Source organism: Bufo bufo, chromosome 3 (assembly GCF_905171765.1).
Source record: "Bufo bufo chromosome 3, aBufBuf1.1, whole genome shotgun sequence".
NCBI classification, from domain to species: Eukaryota; Metazoa; Chordata; class Amphibia; order Anura; family Bufonidae; genus Bufo; species Bufo bufo.
In genome coordinates, this window is record NC_053391.1 from 414,170,418 (window position 1) to 414,183,176 (window position 12,759).

General features: G+C 45.7%; 1 protein-coding gene across 2 annotated transcripts in view; it reads left to right on the forward strand.

Annotated features, from left to right (window-relative positions):
• Positions 1–2,375, forward strand: part of LOC120995602 — a 78,634-nt gene extending 76,259 nt beyond the window's left edge. For both annotated transcript variants that reach the window (XM_040424899.1, XM_040424900.1), the window contains exon 12: positions 1,874–2,375. In XM_040424899.1, coding sequence (XP_040280833.1) covers positions 1,874–1,907 — 34 coding nt within the window. In that variant the 3' untranslated portion in view covers positions 1,908–2,375. The remainder of the gene's footprint in view (positions 1–1,873) is intronic.
• Positions 2,376–12,759: the final 10,384 nt, after the last annotated feature.

Here is a 12,759-nt window from a genome sequence, read left to right on the forward strand (position 1 = left end):
AGTCCTGGTTGCCATAGTAGGAGCGGGGAGCGGGGGAGCGGTATACTTACAGTCCGTGCGGCTCCCGGGGCGCTCCAGAATGACGTCAGAGCGCCCCATGCGCATGGATGACGTGATCCATGTGATCACATGATCCATGCGCTTGGGGCGCCCTGACGTCACTCTGGAGCGCCCGGGGAGCCGCACGGACGGTAAGTACACTGCTCCCCCGCTCCCCGCTACACTTTACCATGGCTGCCAGGACTTTAGCGTCCCGGCAGCCATGGTAACCACTCTGAAAAAGCTAAATGTCGGCTCCGGCAATGCGCCGAAACGACGTTTAGCTTAAGGCCGGATCCGGATCAATGCCTTTCAATGGGCATTAATTCCGGATCCGGCCTTGCGGCAAGTGTTCCGGATTTTTGGCCGGAGCAAAAAGCGCAGCATGCTGCGGTATTTTCTCCGGCCAAAAAACGTTCCGTTCCGGAACTGAAGACATCCTGATGCATCCTGAACGGATTTCTCTCCATTCAGAATGCATTAGGATAATCCTGATCAGGATTCTTCCGGCATAGAGCCCCGACGACGGAACTCTATGCCGGAAGACAAGAACGCAAGTGTGAAAGAGCCCTTAGTGTGTGAGCAGAGGGTATAGCCCATCTGGGTGGAGCCAACACTTTTCTTTTCTAGTGGCAGCCTCCTAGTGGCAGCTGGGCATATACCCATGGTGCTGTGTCCCCCAATGCCATTCACGAGAAATAGAACATGTCCTAATATTGTCCGCATTACAGACCAGGATAGAACTGTTCTATTAGGGGCTAGACTTCTGTTCTGCAAAATGCCAACACATATAGCCGTTATCCAACGGTCGTGTGCATGTGCCCTTATTCACACAGTCAGTGCTTGGTCAGTGATTTCCATCAGTGATTGTGAGCCCAAACCAGATGCAGATCTTTCCATTCTATCTTATCTCTATGTAGGCCCCAATCCCGGTTTTGGCTTACAATCACTGACTAAAACACTGAGGTGTGAATAAGGCCTGGTTCACATCTGAGCATTTTACAGCGCGTTCCTACGCGCTGTAAAACGCTCAACAGGCGAAAACCCATGGTTCTCACCTGCGCGTTTTACAGCGCGTACGAACGCGCTGTAAAACGCCCTACACCCAAAGAAGTACAGGAGCTTCTTTGCGGCGTATTGTCGCGTGTTCGCGCCCATATACTTCAACGGAAGTCTCTTACATTGGACACCTCATTGTAGACATGGCTGTTTTTCATTGGACGCCTCTGTGGTCAATCGCAAGAACGGGCGTACGACGCTCAAGTGTGAACCAGGCCTAAGGCTTTACTCAGTGGTGTCCTTCCAGTATCTTTTGCTTCATTTTAGATTAACTATCCTGAGAGTACAGCCACGCGGAGCAGCCCCACTGTGGTTGGGATGCAGGTTACCGCAAAACTGTGCGTCCATGACCGATTTAATGCGGTTCTCAATAGTTAATAAGATGCTGCTGTGGCTTGTATGGTACTCGGACACATCCTAACCACAGCACGGCTGCTCCATGTGATCGTACACTGATCAAAATGATTCTAGCACAAAAGAGGAATGGAGGTGCTTCTCATAACAAGCAATCCACTAGTTTATAGGGGAAAGGACGTGTTTCTTTTGACAACCAATCAGATCACTTTTCTTTTCCTTTTTTTAGAGTGGTGCTAGAAAAATAAAAGCAGTGATATTTGGTTGCTAAATAGAGCGCCTCCAGTTCAGTTTTAATTTAGCTTTTCATCTCATTTTCGCTCTATAAATGCTGACTATAATAGTACCATCTCTCTTTTTATTTTCCTCATCCTAACCTAAAATTTTTATTTCTTTTTATTTTCTTTGTTTTTTCCCAAAGTGTACACAGGAAACTAATTTACCAAGAAGACTAGGGCAGCATGTCTTGAAGCTAAAAGGAATCTCCTCAAAAGCATCATTTTGTAACTGAAAAGAGAAATACTATCCGCCTTATGTACCTGTCTTAGTTCTTATTCATAGCATGTTCCTACAATCAGGCTTCAAGTTACACACGGGTATTTTAATTCTTTTATCTCAATATTTGTAAATGTGCATTTAATATGCAGTGTTTCCAGCCAAAAAAGTCAAAAAGGCCATATACATATCAGTCAGTATTTAGAACAGTTTGGTAATGGTTATACAGAGGTCAGCCATTTTTGAAACAGGAAGTGTAGCCATATTGACAGGCAGCTTAATTGGCTACCAACTGATGTCAAGGGTAAGGCCTCCAGCACACGAACGTGTGCGCCCTGTGGCCATGCTGCGGCCCGCAAAATGCGGGCCACAATGCACGAACACCGACCGTGGGGCAGCCGCAGCGGATCGCGGACCCATTCACTTTAATGTGTCCGCGATTCGGACGTTCCGCAAAAAGATAGGACATGTTCTATTTTTTTGCGGAACGGAAGTACGGGACGAAACCCCACGTAGTGCTTCCGTAGGGTTCCGTTCCGTGCTTCCGTTCCGCACCATTCCGCATCTCCAGATTTGCGGACCCATTGAAGTGAATGGGTCTGCATCCGTGATGCGGAATGCACACGGAACGGTGCACGTGTATTGCGGATCCGCAAATGCGGTCCACAATACGGCAACAGGACACCTACGGTCGTGTGCAGAAGGCCTAAGGCTCAGTCTCCGAGCGGCCTAGATGTGGGCGAGAACCATGGGCCTGCCTCAGTTCCGTTTCCTGCAGTGAGAAGAGACAGCACAATATGGAAGCACTTCTCTCTTCTTGTTCTAGTGATTGCAGCAGAGAATGTACTTGGTATTGCAGCTCAGCCCTATTCACTTCTATGGAGCAGAGCTGCAACTAGGCCATGTGACTGATGTACAGTGATGTCACTCGCCTAGGAAGAGGCCACAGTGCTCACAGAGAGCCAAACCTCTTCTACCAGCTGATCAGCGGGGGTCCCGGGTGTCGAAGCCCCGCTGATCTGATATTGGTGACCTATTCTGAGGATAGGTCATCGATATAATTTACTGGATAACCCCTATAAATTCCTCTCCGTTCCCCTGCTGCTGGTCCACACTGTCTATCAGTACTGTAGACGACATATAATAATTCATCATCAATACAACAAGCGACAGGGTATGGAGAAGAATCGGTAAGGTAGGTATTTGTAAATACCTGAAATACCCATATCCCTGTTACATCTGGGGCCAGTCCTTGGGGTCATAGTAATGATGCAGATACTGTTGGGATCTTTTTTGAAAGATATAGGGAAATACAGTTTTAACTTCTTTTTACTCATGAGGGCCTGTAGGTTAGAGCCGAATTCCCCTCAAAAACTGATAATTCATGAAACACTGCACAGTTAGGCCACCTGAAGAGGGGAGCGGATGAATGAATTTATGTGCATTTCTGCAGCATATACGCAACGTCTAATTGCAGTTTTTGGTGCGGATTTGATGTGGTTTTGCTGCAGATTTCACCCATCCATTGAAAAGGATGAAATCAGCAGCTAAAACCACAAACGTAATTGATATGCTGTTTATTTTAAAATCCGTGCAGCAGATCAATTTCCGCACAGAAAAAATCTGCAGAGTGTACAGGAGATATGTGTAATCTAATACACTTTTCTGGTTTGTAAAACGTTGCAGTTTTTTCTGCATGCGAGTCTGTGCAGAAAAAACGCACATATTCTGCAAAGTGTGCAGGTGGCCTTAAAGGTGTATTCCCATCTCATAAGTCAGGGATGCCCAACCTGCGACCCTCCAGCTGTTGTAAAACTACAGTTTTGCAACAGCTGGAGAGCCGCAGATTGGGGCATCCCTGTCATAAGTAATAGTGTATCCTAGTGGTGAGATGGGAGTACTGTACCAGCCGAATCAAAGATTTCTCCTGTGCAGCAAATGGTGTAAACATAAATAAAAGCGCTATTACTCGCCTTACCGATCCCTTGCCAGATCCTCGCTGCGCTCTACCTTCTGCGACTGTCTTGGCAGGAAATGGCTGTGAATACCACCTGGCCAATCACTGGCTGAGCAGTAAATGGAGGTCGGCAGCTTCAGGCTTTCTGCTCTGTGAGTAGAAACGCTTTTCTTTTTTTCTACCATTTGCTGCACAGGTGAATTGTTTGATTGAGCCAGAATACCCCTTTATTCTGGTACCCACACACTGGCTGCGCCATGTCACCCTTGGGAGGGAACGTATATTATTTTTAGGATGTGACACACTGTGTTTTCAGGTTTGGACTGGAGTCGGATGTTGAGCATTTTAAAGCAGAATTGTTTTTTGCATTGTCAGCATTTTTGCCTCGTTGACTTCATTATAACATGTTTTAGGCTACTTTCACATCAACGTTTTGTACTCGGCTTTTGAGATCCAGCACTCCAAACTTGAATGAAACGCTTCCGTTTCATTTAATGCCTCCAGATTAATCCGTTTTGTCTGTATCCGTCTGTATTAAACAGAAACTGAACAAACCGGTTACGGCATGAAAATCATTGTAAGTCAATGAGCACATGCGGGCTGCCATCTTAAATCACAAGTCCGGCGATACACAGGCAAGTCCTTTCCTGTGCCTGCGCCGCGAGCTGGGCGAACACGGCGACCTGGCCATCACTGTCAATGAGTGCCGGATCCATTTTTTATTTATTTTTTGTTATAAAAAAAAACCCGGATCCGGCACCATTGACTTACATGTCGAATCTGGTTTGTTCAGTTTCGCAGACCAGACACAAAACCGCAGCTTGCAGCGGTTTTGTGTATGGTGAAAACCTGAACAAAACGTAACAGAATGAATACTGACCTCGTTTGTTCTGATTTGTCCCTATTGACAATGAATGGGGACAAAACGGAAGAGTTTTGTCCCAGTTTTGAGATCCTCTGCTGAATCGCAAAACCCTGATGTGAAAGCTTTAATCTGTTTTATATGTTTTATTTTCTTTATTACTGTTAAAAAATGTCATGTTTTAATAAATAAAGATTTAGAAAGAAGTATGCGTTGTATCTATGAAGCTGCACAAAGCCTTTCTCCACCTGGAGCAAAAACACACAGTGAAATGTCCGTTTCTTTCTTCACCCCTTCCTATCGGCCATTATTTTCAATCCAGCAGAGGGAATAAGACAAAAAAAACACCACTAACATACCCCCCTTTTCACGAATGGTGGCACGTCACTATCATAACTGATATACACTAATAATCATGGTCTGTGGCCCATTTTGAAAAACCTTTTTAACCACCTCAGCCCCCAGTGCTTAAACACCCTGAAAGACCAGGCCACTTTTTACACTTCTGACCTACACTACTTTCACCATTTATTGCTCGGTCATGCAACTTACCACCCAAATGAATTTTACCTCCTTTTCTTCTCACTAATAGAGCTTTCATTTGGTGTTATTTCATTGCTGCTGACATTTTTACTTTTTTTGTTATTAATCGAAATTTAACGATTTTTTTGCAAAAAAATGACATTTTTCACTTTCAGTTGTAAAATTTTGCAAAAAAAAACGAGATCCATATAGAAATTTTGCTCTAAATTTATAGTTCTACATGTCTTTGATAAAAAAAAAAGGTTTGGGTAAAAAAAAAAGGTTTGGGTAAAAGTTATAGCGTTTACAAACTATGGTACAAAAATGTGAATTTCCGCTTTTTGAAGCAGCTCTGACTTTCTGAGCACCTGTCATGTTTCCTGAGGTTCTACAATGGCCAGACAGTACAAACACCCCACAAATGACCCCATTTCGGAAAGTACACACCCTAAGATATTCGCTGATGGGCATAGTGAGTTCATAGAACTTTTTATTTTTTGTCACAAGTTAGCGGAAAATGATGATTTTTTTTTTTTTCTTACAAAGTCTCATATTTCACTAACTTGTGACAAAAAATAAAAACTTCTATGAACTCACTATGCCCATCACGAAATACCTTGGGGTCTCTTCTTTCCAAAATGGGGTCACTTGTGGGGTAGTTATACTGCCCTGGCATTTTAGGGGCCCAAATGTGTGGTAAGGAGTTTGAAATCAAATTCTGTAAAAAATGACCTGTGAAATCCGAAAGGTGCTCTTTGGAATATGGGCCCCTTTGCCCACCTAGGCTGCAAAAAAGTGTCACACATCTGGTATCTCCGTACTCAGGAGAAGGTGGGGAATGTGTTTTGGGGTGTCATTTTACATATACCCATGCTGGGTGAGATAAATATCTTGGTCAAATGCCAACTTTGTATAAAAAAATGGGAAAAGTTGTCTTTTGCCAAGATATTTCTCTCACCCAGCATGGGTATATGTAAAATGACACCCCAAAACACATTCCCCACCTTCTCCTGAGTACGGAGATACCAGATGAGCACCTTTCGGATTTCACAGGTCATTTTTTACAGAATTTGATTTCAAACTCCTTACCACACATTTGGGCCTCTAGAATGCCAGGGCAGTATAACTACCCCACAAGTGACCCCATTTTGGAAAGAAAAGACCCCAAGGTATTCGCTGATGGGCATAGTGAGTTCATGGAAGTTTTTATTTTTTGTCACAAGTTAGTGGAATATGAGACTTTGTATGAAAAAAAGAAAAAAAAAAAAATCAGCATTTTGGGGTGTCTTCTTTCCAAAATGGGGTTACTTGTGGGGTAGTTATACTGCCCTGGCATTTTCCAGGGGCCCTAATGTGTGGTAAGTAGGTAAATGACCTGTGAAATCCTAAAGGTGCTCTTTGGAATGTGGGCCCCTTTGCCCACCTAGGCTGCAAAAAAGTGTCACACATGTGGTATCGCCGTATTCAGGAGAAGTTGGGGAATGTGTTTTGGGGTGTCATTTTACATATACCCTTGCTGGGTGAGAGAAATATCTTGGCAAAAGACAACTTTTCCCATTTTTTTATACAAAGTTGGCATTTGACCAAGATATTTCTCTCACCCAGCATGGGTATATGTAAAATGACACCCCAAAACACATTCCCCACCTTCTCCTGAGTACGGCGATACCAGATGTGTGACACTTTTTTGCAGCCTAGATGCGCAAAGGGGCCCAAATTCCTTTTAGGAGGGCATTTTTAGACATTTGGATACCAGACTTCTTCTCACGCTTTGGGGCCCCTAGAATGCCAGGGCAGTATAAATACCCCACATGTGACCCCATTTTGGAAAGAAGACACCCCAAGGTATTCAATGAGGGGCATGGCGAGTTCATAGAAATTTATTTTTTTTGGCACAAGTTAGCGGAAATTGATATTTTTAATTTTTTTCTCACAAAGTCTCCCGTTCCGCTAACTTGGGACAAAAATTTCAATCTTTCATGGACTCAATATGCCCCTCACGGAATACCTGGGGGTGTCTTCTTTCCGAAATGGGGTCACATGTGGGGTATTTATACTGCCCTGGCATTCTAGGGGCCCTAAAGCGTGAGAAGAAGTCTGGAATATAAATGTCCAAAAAATTTTACGCATTTGGTTTCCGTGAGGGGTATGGGGAGTTCATGTGAGATTTTATTTTTTGACACAAGTTAGTGGAATATGAGACTTTGTAAGAAAAAAAAAAAATAATTCCGCTAACTTGGGCCAAAAAAATGTCTGAATGGAGCCTTACAGAGGGGTGATCAATGACAGGGGGGTGATCAATGACAGGGGGGTGATCAATGACAGGGGGGTGATCAGGGAGTCTATATGGGGTGATAACCACAGTCATTGATCACGCCCCTGTAAGGCTTCATTCAGACGTCCGGATGCGTTTTGCGGATCTGATCCATCTATCAGTGGATCCGTAAAAATCATGCGGACGTCTGAATGGAGCTTTACAGGGGGGTAATCAATGACAGGGGGGTAATCAATGACAGGGGGGTGATCAGGGAGTCTATATGGGGTGATCACCACAGTCATTGATCACGCCCCTGTAAGGCTTCATTCAGACGTCCGGATGCGTTTTGCGGATCCGATCCATCTATCAGTGCATCCGTAAAAATCATGCGGACATCTGAATGGAGCTTTACAGGGGGTTGATCAATGACAGGGGGGTGATCACCACAGTCATTGATCATGCCCCTGTAAGGCTTCATTCAGACGTCCGGATGCGTTTTGCGGATCGGATCCATCTATCAGTGCATCCGTAAAAATCATGCGGACATCTGAATGGAGCTTTACAGGGGGGTAATCAATGACAGGGGGGTGATCACCACAGTCATTGATCATGCCCCTGTAAGGCTTTATTCAGACGTCCGGATGCGTTTTGCGGATCGGATCCATCTATCAGTGCATCCGTAAAAATCATGCGGACATCTGAATGGAGCTTTACAGGGGGGTAATCAATGACAGGGGGGTGATCACCACAGTCATTGATCATGCCCCTGTAAGGCTTCATTCAGACGTCCGGATGCGTTTTGCGGATCGGATCCATCTATCAGTGCATCCGTAAAAATCATGCGGACATCTGAATGGAGCTTTACAGGGGGGTGATCAGGGAGTCTATATGGGGTGATCACCACAGTCATTGATCATGCCCCTGTAAGGCTTCATTCAGACGTCCGGATGCGTTTTGCGGATCGGATCCATCTATCAGTGCATCCGTAAAAATCATGCGGACATCTGAATGGAGCTTTACAGGGGGGTGATCAGGGAGTCTATATGGGGTGATCACCACAGTCATTGATCATGCCCCTGTAAGGCTTCATTCAGACGTCCGGATGCGTTTTGCGGATCCGATCCATCTATCAGTGGATCCGTAAAAATCATGCGGACGTCTGAATGGAGCTTTACAGGGGGGTAATCAATGACAGGGGGGTAATCAATGACAGGGGGGTGATCAGGGAGTCTATATGGGGTGATCACCACAGTCATTGATCACGCCCCTGTAAGGCTTCATTCAGACGTCCGGATGCGTTTTGCGGATCCGATCCATCTATCAGTGGATCCGTAAAAATCATGCGGACATCTGAATGGAGCTTTACAGGGGGGTGATCAATGACAGGGGGGTAATCAATGACAAGGGGGTGATCAGGGAGTCTATATGGGGTGATCAGGGGCTAATAAGGGGTTAATAAGTGACGGGGGGGGGTGTAGTGTAGTGTAGTGGTGCTTGGTGCTACTTTACTGAGCTACCTGTGTCCTCTGGTGGTCGATCCAAACAAAGGGGACCACCAGAGGACCAGGTAGCAGGTATATTAGACGCTGTTATCAAAACAGCGTCTAATATACCTGTTAGGGGTTAAAAAAAACACATCTCCAGCCTGCCAGCGAACGATCGCCGCTGGCAGGCTGGAGATCAACTCTCTTACCGTCCGTTCCTGTGAGCGCGCGCGCCTGTGTGCGCGCGTTCACAGGAAATCTCGGCCATCGCGAGATGACGCGTATATGCGTGACTGTGTGCAGCGCTGCCACCTCCGGAACGCGATCCTGCGTTAGGCGGTCCGGAGGTGGTTAAAATGAAGATCAATTGATATAGGAAAAAGTATGTGAAAGACAGTAGGTGTTTAACCTCTTCAAGACCAAGCCAGTTTTCACCATAAGGGCAAATCCACATTTTTCACTTTATGTGATAATAACTTTAGAACGCTTTTACTTATCCAAGCCATTTTGCGATTATTTTCTCGTAACATATTGTACTTCATGATAGTGGTGAATTTTAGTCAATATGTTTTACTTTTACTTTAAAAAAAAAAGAAATAGCTATTACTTAACACTTACCATATGTGTACCATATGTATGCTGTTAAAGATAAAACAGGGCGCACCATAGGTTAATACCGTTTGTAAACAGGTAAATAAATTGTTCCAATACAAGGCTCACCTTTGATGGTTGTGCTACTTGTAGGCACAACTCTAGTGAAAGCTTGTCAAGACGTGTACCGGAGTCACGATTTGATGGTGGATCTACAGCCGCGGAGGGATGACTTCTTGTCGGAGATTCCTGAGGTCTCCAAGAAGTGATATAATACAAAAGTATGTGGATAGAATATCCCAGGGTAGTTAACTCAAGTATGATAATATTGTAGACGTACTGATTAAATACTGTTTACTGCCTAACTGAAGTACGTTAAAAACACTTTATTTTGTTATATTAAAAAATTGTCTCCACATTGATAGGCTGATAGGGTGAACTGGAACTATTGCAGACCAATTATATGCTGGTTCCTGAGTGCACCTACCACAGAAACTCCTTTTGTGTATAGGAGTATGAAGTATAAGGGTTATATCCTATTGTGGTCCTAAGAGTATATTTCTGCACTAGACTCACAGGGCTGTAGACCCCTTGGACAGTGCTAATTAGGACATAACAATAGAAGGATTGTTCCCTGTTGGGGCTCAACAAAGGGACGAGAGTCAGGCTGCACGTATTATCTGTACTGCAGTCTAATGCTCTACGCGTTTCCCTTCCGATTATTGTCGGTAATTCATCAGGAGCATTGATCCGAATGTTTGGCCAACACTATGTGCTACGACCCTGAAGGTGGGTGCGCAATAATCTAGCCAAACACACTTGGATCTACTGACTAAAGACACTGCACGCCTCTGATAGCGTGCGTGCAGCAAACAAACGAGCCTCCCGGCACTGTAGTGGCCGTAGCGCGCGCGAAGTGTGCGCTGATTAAATGGAGATGCCTCCTCCCCTTTCCTTGCCAGGCATCCAATGGGCGTACGATTGCTTGACAGGCCACTCCTCCTACTGTCGTCATCTGTAACTACTGACAGGCAGCCCATCCACGCACAGCCGTTCTCGTCGACACTGCCTCCTCCTGTCCTCATTCGTCGCTATGGCCGTGGGGAGTGTATAATCGTGACGTATGCTAGGGTCACCAACTAGGCGGGGACATGAGATCCAAAATATATCTTCAGGTTCAGGTAAACCCAGTGTCTAAAAAATCGGAACTAATTGAAACTTAAACTGCCATAGGTAGTTACCAAAAAGTAAGCAGAGATGTCCGACACCGACATTCCTGCTAGAGACATGAAGGATCCAATTGTATCCAGTCCCATCGAATCCCTATGTATGGCAGAAATGTCAACCTCTGGATTTTTACATTGTACACCAAAGGGCCTCTATGATGCTATTTCATTTGCATGTTTTATTGAATGAAGAGCGGTGCTCCCTTTTGGTCAGTGTATGTGATATATCCTCTGTCTCTCATTTGAATAGATATGGTGTTCCCCCTGATTATTCTCCCTCACTGTGATCTCCCTTTATCTGTCATACATGGAGACCACCCATGAGACGGGACCCATTTGGATCCCTTATGTCTTTAGCGGGAGTGTCAGAGGTTGACATTTCTGCCATACATAGGGACTCCGATGGGACTGGATAGAATTGGATCCTTTATGTCTCTAGCAGGAATGTCAGTGTCTTACATCTCTGCTTACTTTTTGGTAACTATGGCAGTTTAAGTTTCAATTAGTTCTGATTTTTTAGACACTGGGTTTACCTGAACCTGAAGATATATTTTGGATCTCATGTCCCCGCCTAGTTGGTGACCCTAGCATACGTCACGATTATACACTCTCCACGGCCATAGCAACGAATGAAGACCGGAGGAGGCGGTGTCGACGAGAACGGCTGTGCGTGGATGGGCTGCCTGTCAGTAGTTACAGATGACGACAGTAGGAGGCGCGGCCTGGCTAGTGATCGTACGCCCGTTGGATGCCTGTCAGAGGCCTGGCAAGGAAAGGGGAGGAGGCATCTCCATTTAATCAGCGTACTGTCATGACCATGGTCATGGTCATGACTCCTTGAGCCGCATGCAGTTGCCCGCGGTTTGCTCTTGTTGTCAATCACAGGTGAGGGCTGTTAGTATGTTGCCTCACGTGTGGTTGCCGTTGGCAACTTGAGGTTGTGGGCATTGGAGCAGCCTGAGCTGGTTGCTAGGCGGTCCGCTGTCTATGCATGCGGTTGCATCAGACAACGTGTGTTTGTATGTGTGCACTTTCTTTGTTTGGTATGCACGGGATTAAGTTGTATGTGCACTCCCCCTTTAAGTGGCTACCTTACCTTGTCTGGTGTTAGAAGGGTTAACTCCCTTCCTAGTCTGTGTGGGTGTGGCTACTTGGGCTATTTAGCTTCTGCTGGATGCCTGAAGCAGAGGGGGTACTCCAGCCATGCTATATGCTGGAGTCATCCTCCTGGTCTTCTGATGCCATCTATCCAGTGAGGGCCACCCTTGTGGTCATAGACATTAAGATGTTAAGAATATGTTAAGATGTTAACTTTATGTTCTTGTGGTGTCTCACCTTTTGCAGCTATGGTTTCCTGTGTGGTGTGTGCTGTGTCCTTTTATGTTGGTGTGGACATCAGCACTTGTGCACGGGTTCCAGGCTGTGTGTCTGTGGCAGCTAGGTGTGGTACTAGTTTCACTTACCTGCCATTGCCATATGCTGTATATGTTCCCCTTTCCTTGCAGCTTGGCCAGTGAGACTCCTGTTCGTCCGTGTCTAGGAGGAACAGGTTGTCTTACCCTGCTCCTAGTCCAGGGATTTCCTGAGGGCTAGTAGGGACCCGAGGTTCCGGAGTATGAGCCCTCCTACCATCTGGGTTGGCTCATACGGTTAGGAGTCAGGGTCAGAATTAGGGACGTTTTAGGAGGTGACCTGCTCCCTGATCCTGTCGTCCTGGCCTAGCAGCTTCCTATTATTCCTTTAACATCGCACGGCGGGGGGTTTCCCCCACTCTCCGCCGTGACACATACACTTCGCGCGCGCTACGGCCACTACAGTGCCGGGAGGCTCGTTTGTTTGCTGCACGCACGCTATCAGAGGCGTGCAGTGTCTTTAGTCAGTAGATCCAAGTGTGTTTGGCTAGATTATTGCGC